The sequence below is a fragment of the Diceros bicornis genome, chromosome 16 (assembly GCF_020826845.1).
Source record: "Diceros bicornis minor isolate mBicDic1 chromosome 16, mDicBic1.mat.cur, whole genome shotgun sequence".
Taxonomy (NCBI): Eukaryota; Metazoa; Chordata; class Mammalia; order Perissodactyla; family Rhinocerotidae; genus Diceros; species Diceros bicornis.
In genome coordinates, this window is record NC_080755.1 from 26,286,723 (window position 1) to 26,301,497 (window position 14,775).

General features: G+C 44.8%; 1 protein-coding gene across 3 annotated transcripts in view; it reads right to left on the minus strand.

Annotated features, from left to right (window-relative positions):
* B4GALT6 (beta-1,4-galactosyltransferase 6) overlaps positions 1 to 12,230 on the minus strand; it is a 60,774-nt gene extending 48,544 nt beyond the window's left edge. For 2 of the 3 annotated variants that reach the window (XM_058556943.1, XM_058556941.1), the window contains exon 1: positions 11,979 to 12,230. In XM_058556943.1, the coding sequence (XP_058412926.1) occupies positions 11,979 to 12,093 (115 nt within the window). In that variant the 5' untranslated portion in view covers positions 12,094 to 12,230. Of the gene's footprint in view, positions 1 to 988; positions 1,056 to 11,978 lie in introns of those variants that run through there. The other variant, XM_058556944.1, reaches the window with a different exon arrangement.
* Positions 12,231 to 14,775: the final 2,545 nt, after the last annotated feature.

The window sequence follows — 14,775 nt, forward strand, 5'->3', positions numbered from 1 at the left end:
CTAATTCACTGTTACTCACTTAAAATAAACACACAGCTTCTTCAAAGCCTGGCGGGAGCCTGCAGAGTGGCGCGCTGTAACCCACACTGCAGAAAAGCAGAATCCGGAGGAAACGAGGGAGCCCAGGAAGGAAGAATGCCGGCGATTAAACGGATTTTTCAAATCTAAATCAGTGAGGAAATTTACGTAATGAAATTACAGACTAAAAGATCAAACCATAAATAAACACACCGAGGAAACATTATCAAATTGCTGAAAATTAATGATTTCAGGGGACATAAGGTGAATGTGAAATGAATCTCTATCCACTTAAGAAATCTATCATAATGAGAAAAAATAAAAGTGAGAACTATTTGAACTATATGTCTTACAATCATCCCCAATTTCCTGTGTTTTCACAACTAAAATACCTTTGGAAATTTCAACGTACTTATTCATGAAAGAAAAACGACTCTAAAACAATCAGGAGAGAAGAGGACATTGCATGGGAAATGAAGTTCAAAGATTTCCAAAGCCTGAGCATATTTTCAAACCAATAAACAAGGTACCTTATAATTCCCTATCTTAGGTCTCTGGATTCAAACGAAAATAAGGTCCAATTTCTCTTCCTCTGAGTCAAACTGGAAACTGCACTATAATTAGAAGTCACAATTTCTGAGCGATTAACTTAATTACCAGGAAGGCAATATATATACCTTAGTCCCTCCTTATCCGCAAGGGACACATTCCAAGACCTCCAGTGAACGCCTAAAACCTGAGATAGCACCAAACCCTACACATACTATATTTTCTCCAATACATACCCTGCCTCTGATAAAGTTTAATTTATAAATTAGGCACAGTAAGAGACTAACAACAATAACTAATAATAAAGTGGCTTTGGGGCCATTATTAAGTAAAATAAGGGGTACTTAAACACAAGCACTGCGAGACCTCAACAGTCAATCTGATAACCCAGACAGCGACTAAGTGACTAACAGGCAGGTACCTTATACAGCATGGATACACTGGACAAAAGGATGATTTGCTTCCTGGGCAGGAGAGAGCTCGATGGTGAAAGACTTCATCCTGCTACTCAGAACAGCATACAAATTAAAATTTATGAATTGTTTATTTCTGGAATTTCCCATTTAATATTTTTGGATCACGGTTGACCATGGTAACTGAAACCGCAGAAAGCAAACCCTCAGATAAGGGGGGACTACCGTAACATGGTTTCAGTAAAGTCATATTAACACTAGCAAGCCTCAAATACTTAAAAATAAAACAAGAGAGTATTTCAATCAAGATATTATGTTAGGGGCCAGCCTGGTGGCGTAGAGGTTAAGTTTTCGAGTTCCGCTTCGGAGTCCCAGGGTTCCCTGGTGCGGATTCTGGGCGCAGACCTACTCACTGCTCATCAAGCCATGCTGAGACAACACCCCATAAAGAAAAGCTACAACTCTACAACTATGACACACAACTATGTGCTGGGGCTTTGGGGAGAAAAAAGAAAAAAGAGGAAGATTGGCAACAGATGTTAGCGCAGGGCCAATCTTCCTCAAAAAAAAAAGGATATCATGTTATAGTAACAAACCTCATATAGCTACTTAGCTGTGAAGATATTATAAAAAGATTTTTCTAATAAAATGTTATTCTGAAACTACCTCCATTTGCTAACATGTAAGGGTATATGCTTTAATAACCTGTATTGCAATTCGCCTGTTAAGTGAATTACAATGCATCTTTCTAATAACTAAAAACACGAAATGACAAATTTAGGATCAACCTATAACTCAATCACCTAGTTATTGCAGACTCACAAGGAAACACATGATCCTGGTTATTTTAAACGATGTATCTGTCTGTTCTGTCCATTTCTATTCTGGAGGAAAAAATTCTTCACCATGATAGCCATCTCTATCTCCAGTAAAACATGATGCTATAAACAAGTTAATCTGGTTTTTAAAAGGTAAGGTTAGTTCTATGAAAGATCAAATGATATAAGATGATCAATTTAGAAACGTAAACCTATCTAGCACTTAATATTTTTTCCTAGCATTTGGGGTGTTTGTCAGAAATAAAGTATCCAGCGTCCAGAATTACCTGCGGTGTGTATTAAAAATGAATCAGAATCTCTGGGGACAAGATACAGGAAATAAGCTTCTTTATGTAGACCACCTTAAGTAAGGCTTATGCATATCCATGTTTGAAAACCATTGCTTGTAGTAATTCCCTAAACATAATTAATAACGTTTGTTACAAGCAAAAAAGCAGAATCTTCCTTTCATATTAATTTAACTTAAATACATCCTCTTTTACACAGCATCCTAATTTATGCACAATTCATTCAGACAGAAGAATCTATGTCTCATCCTTAACGAACATACAACACAATGATGTGGTAGAGCCAAAGACTTTTACTAACTGGAGTAATTAATCATGAAACCAAAGATGCAAGCAAAAAGTCATTTGCCACACCTCTGGAGGAAAAAAGTTAATTACACATTTAAGATGAAAATTACTAAGTATGTTTTCCTCAACATTTTGCTGTGCCACACAGCCAAAAATATAACTACTGACAGACATCCTTTAAGCTCTCTTTCCTATTTTAACTAAGGAGAGTTTTTGCTGTAGCTTTAAACAAACTTTGCCACATTTTGCTAAGACTGAAAAAAAAGTATGTCCATGAAATATAACAAATCAAGTTGCCCCAATATAGGATTTATGTGCTAGAGAAAAAGAAAATTGGGGTGCTACTTGAAATTCTCCAGTTGGCCCAAGACATGAGGTAAAAACATCTAGTACTAACAGGAGTAAATGCTTAATTTTCCAACAGCACGTTAATGGCATTGTAGCTATCCTCAGAAAACCTTCTTTCAACTTTCAATTGACCTGATCTTCAACTCGAATCACAATATTACTTGTAGATTATTCTCTTTGTTACTATCATGACAAAAGACAGAAATGAAAAGAAAATGTCTTTTAAATATTAAATCATTGTATCCTCCAGGAATTAAAAAGAAAAGAAGAAGAAGAAAAACAGATTCAGAGGGAAAATAGGAAAAAAAGAGAAAAGAAAGATGAAAGAGATGACAGACACAGGCTGCTCTGATTAAAGTGGTCAACTGCAGTCTGAGGCAGTGGTGACAATAGCCAGCTTGGTCTAAGACAGCCAGGAAAACTGACCAGGAGAATACCATAAAGGTGCAAGGCCTGAGGGGCTTTTGATTCTCCAGGAACTCCCAAATGTGACCTAGGAAATCCAAGCTCTAGAAAAATCACTCCACAATGCACCTCCTTCCACCCATCTCACCGCAGCCTCTCCACCCACCTCCACATTTTTACTTAGGTTAAGAAATACGAACGGCAGTCTTGAAAGAGAAAAGGCATCACAAAAGGCAGTGTGGGTGGAAGGGCGGGGAACAGGTGAGGAGCAGGCCTGTCCCTTGGCTGGGTGAGCAAGAGTGCTGTGGAGTCTAACACAGCACAGAGTAACTGAATTTAAGGGGCTAGTAACCCACCCAGTCTCCCAAGCAAAGCACCTTCTCCAGCCTTACCAGGCGGTCATCTACCCTGGGCTTGAAAAGATGTAAGGAAAGCAGTGCTTATAAGACCACCTATTTCATTGTTCACAGCTGAGTTAGAATGGTTTGGTTTCTGCACAATAAGCCAAAAATCTGCCTTGTTGTAATTACCCTCACTGCCATCTGAGGCTATCCAAACGAAGTTTCATCTCTCTTCTATATGGTATCTATCCCTTTAAGCTGAAGAAGATAGAGCTCATATTTCCCCCAAATCTTCAATTTTCCAGGGCAACAATGATCAGTTCCTTCAACTCAGCTACAACGGAAGGAGTCAGACAGCCCAAGGTGTACATTTCAGCTCTTCCAACAACGATGTGTGCGACTTTGGGCAAGTGACAAACTTTGGGCATCTGTCTTTCCTTCTCTTTCTTTACAACAAGGCTATTCTACTAGCATGGGGTTGGGGCTGTGGCAGGGACACCTCCGTGGAGCTCCAATCGTGGGCGAAGCAGTGGGCTACCTCTGGGATCTTGCTCCTGCAGCTTCCTTGCACACAGTTTTGGCTCCAGAGACACCAAGGCCTCTGTGTCCAAGGTTCCCATGATCCCGGGCCCTCAGAGAGAGGAGGAGACACAGGGACTCTGGTGAGGAGTGGGGCAGCCACAGCTGCGACAAACAGAGCCTAAGGCCCTCAAGCACAAGTGCCCTGAGAAGTCTTGTAGCACATCCTGTGATAAACAGGCTGGTCACAGGATGGGTAGAAAATTACCCACCCTATATAACACCGCCTCAGAGGAAAATGCATTCTGTTCCCAATCAAATTCCAAACCATATACAGAGACTACAAACCTAGATTATGAGTTTCACTTTTAAAACTATCCACAGACATGGCTATTTTTACCTTTGATAAACATTAAAAGGCTGTAATGATAAACACTGCCACAGAATAAATGTATCACTAACTCATTCTGCCTTGTCGTTTAATAGATCTCAAATTTATTCATAAAAGAGTAACATGGAGAATGGTATTTAGCATTGTCATATTTCAGTGAATCAATTTTTCCTTCAAAAATACCTAATTTCCCACTAGGCCATAGGATTTAGATTCATTTATGTTGAAACAATATTGCTGAGTTACATACGCTGCTCAGGAATGGCAATCTGACCATGGTAGGCAGTCTCTAAGAAGGCCTCTCCATCCCCTTCAGTGTGGACTGGAAGAAGCAACTCTTTTCTAACAAAGAAAATATGGCAAAAGTGATGGGGTTGTGAGCTTCCCTATGGAGAGGACCATGCAGCAAGAACTGAAGGAGGTCTCCAGCTAACACTCTATGAAGCACTGAGGGCCTCAGTCCAACAACCCTCAAGGAACTGAATCCTGCCCAAGCAGGTGAATTTAGAAGTAGATCCTCCCGAAATGGAGCCTCGACCATAGCCCTGACCGACACTTGGTAGCCCAGTGAGAGATCTTGAACCAGAGGCACGTAGCCAAATGATGTCCAGATTCCTGGACCACAGAAACTGAGAGATAATATATATCTGTTGTTTTAAGCCCCTAAATTTGGAGTTAATTTCTTACAAAGTCATAGATAACTAATACACTGACCAATCCTGGCATTTCTCCAGTGTTCCTAATCCTCTGCAATATATCTTCCCAAGGTGTCTAACACCTAACATCAGAAAGGCATGGATGAGTCAGCTGGTGAGAGAACAAACTGGGGCTGCCAAACCAACAGAAGTGATTTAATCAGAAACACTGGGTCACTCAACAATTCTTTCCTAAGTCTCTAGTGCGTGCCAAGTCAGAAACCAAATCTCTTAACCTAGTCTAGGAAACAGTTTATTCTATATTAAGACTTGTTCACATAAACTGAGCCCCTCACTCTAAACAGATAACTCAGTCACCTACCCATCAGACACAAACTCCCTCGACTTCCCTCTCCACATGCATCTAATGTTTGCTATGGCAAATGTCTTTATCCCCTCCTCTCCCTTCTCCAAAATCAATCCACCTATACACTTGATGCCACTCCCTCTACTCGGTCTCTCTGATTCCAATCTTGCTCCTTTTAATCCATTCACACCAATACAGCCGAAATATTTCTGAAATGCAAATATGGTCATGTCACTCTCCTACTTAAAATTTAAGCTCAATGGTTTGACACTGTCCTCAGGCTCAAGTCTAAGTTCTCAAACCCAGCTTACAAGGATCTCTATGACTGGACCCACATTTATCTCTCTGGTTTCAACCCACACTCCCCTCTGCCCTCTATGCTTTAGCCTCTTTTTTTTCCCCCCCATTTCTCTCTTACTTCTTAGCCATTCCATTCCTGCCTGAAGCACTTTTCCCCAAGCCAACCCTTTAATTACCTAACTTAAGCTTCTGGCCTCAGCTTAATCTTCCTCCTCCCGCTAACTAACGCCTAAACTAGTTTAGGGCCCCTCCCTCCAACCCGTGCCTCCAGGCAAACTGTATTTCACACTCTACTCTAGACTAGTTCCTCTTCAATTGTGTGAATTTCCCACTGGCTCTGTGCTCTAAGAAGACAGGAACCATGTGGATCCTGTTCAGTGCTGTGCCTTGTAGCGACAGCCAAATATTGGCTGTATGACTAAGTAAATGAACCTGGATCACAGGTCGTAATTTGTTCCCTTTCTCAAATCTTCAAACCTTGTCCTCACTCCTCAGGCCTCCACAAAGCTCACAGGTCCTCCCATCTTGAAGGTTCCTCTGATCGTACACTTCCCCCTTTCACTTCACCCCCTCCTTTCCACTAAATGAGCCACTTTCATTTGACCTCTGATTCACTACTGAACTCAAGGCAATCTGGCTGGTGTCCCACGAAACCACAAAAACTGCACTAGTAGTTGCTGTCACGGGCCTCCTACTTACTTACTTACTTACTTACCAAATTCTCCTTCCAGACTCCAGCCTAGTGAACTTTATCCCACCCCAACGCTTGTTTTGCTGATCATCATTTTTATTTGTTTACTTATTTACTGTTGCAAAGGCATCTCTTCACTTGCATGATCTCTCTCTTCCTTCATTTTCCTGCTCCTGTTTCTCCACTTGCCCTAAGCTGTTGGATTTCATCCACGGCTACCTTCTCTTCAGCCTCCACAAGCTCTCCTTGGGCGGCCATCTAAACTTCCCATGGTGTCAACCACAATGACTCCCACTTGGGGCTGGGGAGTGAAAAGGGTAACAGAGCCTCATGGGAAACTTTTCAAACTACACTTGGGCCTCCTTCATTTTCCGATTTAACCCCTATCACTCCCCGATTAAGAGCAACTAACAGTGAATCGCTTCTGCTTGCAGGAGTTTTTTATTACTCAGGTGTGTCGGGAGAAACAGATAAGTATCATCCACCTCTATGTTGAAGAAACCCAAATCTCTCTCCTGTTAGACATTTCTCCCGGGCTCTAAGCACTAATTTCCATATGCCTACCTACTGTCAAGTTCTTCCTGGATATCCCACAGGCATCCCAACTCAATTTCTCTAAAACCAAAATAACCCCCTCACAGCATGTGCCTTTCTATATTCCCTATTACCAGCAGCCTGGCTGTCTAAGCTAAAACATGAACACTGTCTTAAAGCTTCTCCCTTTCCTTCAATTCCACTGTTCACATCCTCTCCCCTCCGCCCTGATCCAACTATGATCTTGTCAGGTTCTAATCTTTTACTTCCTGAGCTACTAAAGTAACTTCCCACCTGGTCTCCCTGCCACTGGTTCTGCCCTCGATAACCCGTCCTGCATGCTAGCAGAATCGCTCTAAAAGAAAAGATGGATCATTCCCCTTCTCAAAACTTCTGATGTTTCCTGCATCTTACAGGATAAAAATTTTAGCACGGGACACATGGCCAGTAAGGAAGCCCAAAGGAAAGAAATGCCCACCACCGTGGTCCAAATCAAAAGAACCCCTGAAAAGGGCTGTGTAGATCAGAGCACTTGTTGAGGAAAAAAAACAAAAGGATCTTCGAAACACAAAGCAGACTGTAACAGCTCAAAAAGAACACAACCAGGCTCACCCACCAGGGCCAGGAGGATAAAGGGTTGCAATAAGAAAGCTGCAGTGCGACTCGCCACCTTCTGAGGTAGCCGAAAGAAACCCAGCCAAAACGTCAGGGGGCTGTGAGCAAAGATCTAAGTCACCCTCTCCCACAACACATATACTTACACAGAGACCCCCCCTACACCCTGACCATCCCATCACCAACTCCACCAGTCCCAGCAGAACACAAACCCCTCGGAGGCCCAAAAAACAAAGCACTTGGCCAAGTAATTCTTCAAAGGGCCCATAGGAATTCAGACCAAAGTGGCCCAACAAGATTCTACCTCTACTCAAAGAATAAAACAGCCTGTCAGTGTGTCTAGGAAAGGTAAGGGCCTCTGGTGAGTCAAACGGACAGTGAAATCCCCACTCGCAGGGGAGCTGTGCAACCTTCCCGGTGATTTCACCCCACTGATTATAGGCCCATCAACTTCCTTCTTAATCATAGACAGCTTTGATAAAGCTGTGTGACCCAAGACCCGTTTCTCCCTACCAGGAATTTTGGGAACCTCGAGCACCAGAACACGAGGCTGGGCAGGGGAGCCCCAAGACTTTTCCCAATCTGACCCATCTACCACCTCATGCCCTAAGTGGCAGCCAGATGGAAATATTCCTATTTCCTGGAACCTATCTTTGCTCCTGATGTTTCCTCTGACTAGAATCTCTTTGCTCAGTCCGGGTAAATCCTATCCATCCTCAATGGCCCAGTCCTATCACCACCTCCTCTGCAAACCCTTAACCAGCCCTCACTCCCCACTGCACGCTTTCCAAGGACTGGCTACAGCTCTTTCATGGTGCTCATCCCATCGCAGTATGAGAGAAGAAACCGTCTTAGTCATCTCTCTATCTTCCATGCTTCAAACGTCTAGCCTATCTGCGGCGCCCTGTTAGTGTTTGCTGAATGAATCTGTAAATCAGCTCATCTACTCCTTTGATACTACAGCAGAAACATGACTATGTTGTGTTGGAAGTTACACTGGAAACAGCTTCACGCTAAAAGGAATTCCATTTTCAATCCTGCCAGGACAAGATCTTGGAGGGAAACTACACTCATCTTTCTGCAATCATGAACGAGAAATAGAACGAGAAACAATTCATGGCTCCTGCCTCTACTGGATGGGCTAGGGCAACCTATCCACGGACATCAGGGGGCGGGGGTGAGGGTCTGCAGACCAAGTTCCATTTGTACTGAAGTTCAGAATATGAAGACTATTCCTGTGTTTCCTGCATGAATTAGACATTTCAAGGAAAATGTTTCAAATTATTCTTAAAATAATGAGCTTTGAGTTGGTGGAACTCATTGCAGATTAAGACCCAAATAGCCAAAAAATTGTTGAGCAACATGAGAAATCACTGAAAATTAAACAGATTACACTGTCTACAACTGTGTGGTACTATCTGCTCAGCAGGGAGAGAGGGAGGGAGGGAGAAAGAGAGAGAGAGAGGAGGGAGGGGCAGCCGGAGGGTCGCAGGTGAAGGAGACAAATGAAGAGAAACCAAAATGATGGAAGGACTGCCTGGGGTAAGGCACATGACAAAAATAGGTCTCTGGACAGAATAGGCAGGAAAATATAATTGATGTCTACCAAACAGGCTGACATGGGTAGGATTAATATGGACTTGTTTAACAGAAGAGATTTGAAACATTTATTTAAGATCAACAAAAAGTGCTCTTTTACACAACATATATTTTAGTCATTAAAAGAATCTGCCCCGGGGCCGGCCCAGTGTAGCAGTTAAGTGGCGCGCTCCGCTTCAGCAGCCCGGGGTTCACAGGTTCAGATCCCGGGCATGCACTGACGTACCGCTTGTCAAGCCATGCTGTGGTGGTGTCCCATATAAAGTAGAGGAAGATGGGCACGGATGTTAGCCCAGGGCCAGTCTTCCTCAGCAAAAAGAGGTGGATTGGTGACAGATGTTAGCTCAGGCCTAATCTTCCTCACCAAAAAAGGAAAGAAAGAAAAAATTTGCCCCAAGATGTAATTCAGGCTAAAACACGACTTATTTCCAAAAGATTCTACGTACATCTAATGTAAGCTAGTTATAAGAACAAATTAGTTTTGGGTATGTCTGAATAAGAAATTTGTGATGAAATTGTAAGAACGCATAAAGCATTTCTGCAGCATACCAAAGTCCCATGGTTGTCTTGAAAATCAAACTGTGCAACTGATGGTTGCACTGTGAGCTAAACCAGCCACATTTTTCATGGAACATCATTTTTACTTGAAAGAACTGACAAACTATGGTTATTTAGACTTCTGTATTTGACCTACATTTTCCCAAAAATGAACAAAGTGAGCCTGACCCTTTAAGAGAAACTGACAGTATTTGTTGCCAATGCTAAAATTCGAGATTTCCAGCAAAAATGGGAATTTTGGAAAACTGCTTCCCAATGATTAAAAGATAAATTAGGAGGTTTCTATTTTTTTCTTGCCTTTGCTGCTAAATAATACTGGGTTCGGGAAACGATTCAGTTTAACAAATTGACAACACTTTATAAGTTTTGGTTTTCATTCTTCTTACTGGCTTTAATCAATTTTTTTAAGTTATAAATTATAAGAGACCCACAGAAACAGAGTAGTTTAAACCACATCAACCTAACTGCCTGTAAGACAACTGCCAAATTTTAGACATATCAATGATTGTTCTATGGCAAACATTAAGCATACAAATAAGAAAAATGTATTAGTATTTCATATCACTTGAATTTTAAGAATCTATAGATATATTAATGCACTAACAAAAAAATGGATGACTATCAAACAAAAGCTGGGATTCTGATTTCCTTTGGTTAGCTTTTTGAGTAACATAGCTTTAACATGTTACTCAAAATACCAAAGAAGTAAGAAAACTGTTATTTAAGAGCAAAAAAACTTTCTCCAAAATCTCCCAAAGTCAAATGTCTGATAAAATAATATCCCCCAAAGACATCCAACCTTTAAAGAGACACATGAGAAAGGAAAAACTGCTGTAGAAGGAGGAGTTAATTTATAAGACTTCCAAAATGGCAGAGGATTTTAAGAAAAGCCAGCTTAATATTTTGGCTAACTACTCCAAATCCACTGAGGTATCACTGTCATTTCTAATATAGGTTTCAAGAGGTATTTTATTTACCCTAAAGAAAAAACTGCATTAAAAGAAAATAACATGTTAAAATATTAATACTTCTTCAAATTTTCACCTCAAACTTCTATTTTGGGATACACCAAGACTTCAACAATTTATGTCTTCTCAAGCATCATTATCTGAGCTTATACATCTTACTTGAATCAAAAAATTTAGACCAAAAAAAGTCACATAGTAATTTTGTTTTAGGAAATAAAACCGTCTCAATGAGGTTTGATGAGGTTTGCTTCTTCCTTCCCCCCTGCAATTCATTACAATAACCTATTAGCACCCAAGACAATGCCCTGATGATAATTCCAACTCAAAATTCTGCAGGTGTTTTCATTCTCTAAGAGGCCACACATTTTTCGTCAACTCGGGGGAGAAGTGGCACTGGCTCAAAAAACTACTAGTGTCTAATAAGAAATGATAGGAGATGCACACTGTTACTAGGTAATTGAACATTAAATACGTAATAACCAACGAAAACTCAGAAAAGTCTTGGGAATGTGTAAAACCAAGTGTTTTAATATCCTTATGAAGTTCCTATTTTTATTCATTAGAATGCCACACTAGCACCTTTCAACCAAATGGTGCTGAGGAATTAGGATATTTAACAAAGAAGCTAATTCAAGCAGATTACACAAAAGCATATTTTGGACCAAAAGCCAAAAAATGATAAGTAGGTTCAAATTTTAAACTATCTTGCATAATTGTTATTTTAATCATTATTTTATCTCCAAAGTCATCCTAAAAGGTAGCAGAGGGTACCTACCCTTGAAAAGCAGACAGAAGCAGCCTAAATAACGGAGCATTGTTTTTACAAGACAACTCATTGCCTAAAAATTCCTGAAGTGTGGCACAAATGTTCACTGACCCCATTCTAAAGTGACCTAGAACACTAGAATATGTACATTCTTGAACTCAATCACATTCCCTGCTGTTGGTTTCTCCATCATTTTTTACAACCAGTTATTATATCTGAGGGTGTTGGAATAAAACTACGATTAAGCACTAAGTTTAAGCTTCAAGACTTGATATTAAAGGGCTAAAGCTGTCATGAATACTCAACAAAGCGACCACGGCCCAGCCGATACCTAATTCTGCTCTGCCCATTTAATGCAGTCTTTAAGTTACCTAAACGTGCATTAACCAAACTGCCCGAAGCAGTTTATCTGACACCTCTGACATAACATTTCAAATAAAATGCTTTCTGCCGGGCCCCTGTTTATACAGCTTCCAAATGCCATAAGTAACATCCTGCTTTTCCTTCACTGTGACCGTGGGAAGTGAGGGTGTGTCTCGGTGCTTACCGATACCCGGAGCCACGTAGATGAAGTAGAGACAAGACGAGGAGAGGGAGAAGAAGAAGATGAAGGCGAGGAGGGAGCGATTGGAGACCCGCATCATCCGCCTGAGCACAGACATCTTCCTCTTCCCAGCCAGCAGCCCGCGCTGCGCTCTCAGGCCGGACCTGGGGGTACCGTCCAGGCCCTAAACTTCCATGAATGTGCTAAAACCCCCAAGACTGCAGCGGGGTCCACGCGGGGAGGCTCTGGGGGAGAGGGCCCGAGCGGGAAGGAGGAGGGGGGGTGCAGACGGAATGAATGGGAGGCCGGAGGGGGGTCGGGGAGCAGGAGGACGAGGGGGAAGGGGTGGAGGGGGAAGAGGGGATGCGGGGCGAGGAGCCCGGGACGGAAGGCCCCGAAGAGGCCGAGGACGGGCGAGGACGCGCGTTTTATCGCCCGGCCGCGGCGGGAGGAGGGGCTGCAGGTGGGGAGAGGCGCAGGCTGCGCGCCGCGGCGCCCCTGCGGAGAGGGGCTGCAAACTGCAGCACGCCGGGCTTCCCCGCGGCTCGGGCTGCGCGCGTCCGCCGTGCTCCAGGACTGAAGCCCCCGCGCTGGGGGGGCCGGCCCGCCGGCGCTCCGCAGGCCTGCGCCGCCTCCTCCGGGCCGCGGCGTCTCGTGCCTGAGTGAGGCTAGCGTGGGCGCCGAGGCTGCAGCCGACGCGCGCGACGCGCTGGGGCCCGCGGGGGCCCTGGGGGCCGAGGAGCTGGGCGCTCGCCCGCCCGCAGCCTCCTCCTCATGCCGCGCCGGGCCCCGGCGCCCCGCGGCGGCCGAGCGCAGGGGAGGGCGGCGTCCCGGCCAGCGGCAAGCGCGCTCCGGCTCCGGCCACCGCCAGCTGCCCGCCCGGCCGCAAGGGCGGCAACCGCAGCGGCATTACCGCCGCCGGCCCGGGGTGAGGCGCCCCCGCCGGCGCCGCCCCCGCACGGCCCCGGGACACCAGGCGAGGAGCGGCCGGCAGACTCGCGCTGCGGGCAGAGCCGAGGAGCCCGAAGAGGAGGCGGCCGGGCGCCGGCGGAGCCGCGTCTGGGTCGCAGAGCGGGCGGATCTGAAAGGGCGGGGGAGCCGCGGGCGCACCCGGAGACCCCCGGGGCTCCGCGCGTTCGCTCGCAACCGCAGGCGGCGCTGCGCCGGCACGAAGCAAACCTGGAGGCCCCCGCCCCCCCCAGCTCTCCCTTCGCCCGAAACACTGCGCCTGCTGATTGGCCCGCGCCGCACCGCGCCGAGCAACCTGCCCCCTCCCCCCGCGCGGGACCTGGGCCCCGGCCGCCTCCTGCGTCACCGCCGCCCCCGCCCACCCGAGGACCCCTGCGCTCGCCGCGCTGCTGGGGGCTGACTGACGGGCCTTGAGCCTCCGATACGGTCCACCCTGTGTATCGGTAATGAAGGATGATGTACCTGGAGAGAAAAGGGTTATCTCGAGGAGGGGACTTCAGTGGGGTAATTTCTTCCCAAAATAGAGGCTTGGGGAACGAGTTGTTTTTCCGTCCTGGGTTAATGAAACCTCCCATCCCGCATTTCCTATAGAACATACTGTCAGGATGTGATAGGGATCTCTGTATATCCCTTACAATAGGACTTGCCGTCCCATCTGAAGGTGAGCACTGTGTAGTCCTGCTGTAGCTACATCCATTCAGGCAGGGCGGAAAAGACTTCTTTGCAGCCAGTAGGCCCTTGAGCACTGCGGCACCAACCAGCTTCAATAGGCAAAGGGTTTTAATCCACCTCGTAGGCCGTGGTCTACTCTTTGTTCAAAAGCTGCTTCCTTCTGATAGCTAAATTAGTCCGGATCCTTAGCTATATCACATTTTTCCAACGTGTGTGTGCAGGTGTTCCTTTTTCAACTAATCACGTAGGAAGTGGCTGGATGCCCCCTACTGTCATTATTTGCTCAGTATTGCCAGGTGCAGTGGTATGGAACCATCACTTGACTGGGAGCAAATTGGGTACCTTCTTAGCAAGATGCATATGCCTTAGGTTGGCTCTGAAATAGCTATGCTATGTGGAGCCTGATACACCTGAGTTTATAATTCCACTAAGGGCATTTATTAACTGTGCAACTCCTAGCAAGCTACTACCCTCTGCAAGCCTCTTAGCCCTCAAATGGTGGATGTGATACCACCTTGCAAGGCCATGGGATTAAACGGGATAACTGTGTAAAATGTTAAGCATGCTGTCTAGCACCTAAGAGATACCCTTATATCCCATTAGACAGTTGACTGGATGGAATCGCCAAGTTCAAATTCATTTTTTAATATTTTGCTTTGGGGAGTATTTACAAGTTACTCAACTTTTCTGGCTAATTTGTTATTTAATGTGAAAGGAACTGAGTATGTTGTAACATTTTTAGATGGGGAAGGGGAATCTGAAATACAAAGTGGAGCAACATGTTAAATAAAAGATAAAACTCCCTTGGGGCCGGCCCCTTCGCTTAGGGTGAAGTGCGCGCGCTCTGCTGCTGGCGGCCAGGGTTCAGATCCCAGGTGCGCACCAACGCACCGCTTGTCAGGCCATCCTGTGGGGGTGTCCCACATAAAGTGGCGGAAGAGGTGCACGGATGTTAGCCCAGGGCCAGTCTTCCTCAGCAAAAAGAGGGGAATTGGCATGGATGTTGGCTCAGGGCTGATCTTCCTCACCAAAAAAAAAAAAAAAGATAAAACTCGTAAAAAAAAAAATACCTCTGCAAGTGCAGAAATCCATGAATGGTGAGGATGCAAAATGTAGTATTTTCCTCTGACCCTGCTGACTTTTCGTGTCTCTTTATTTG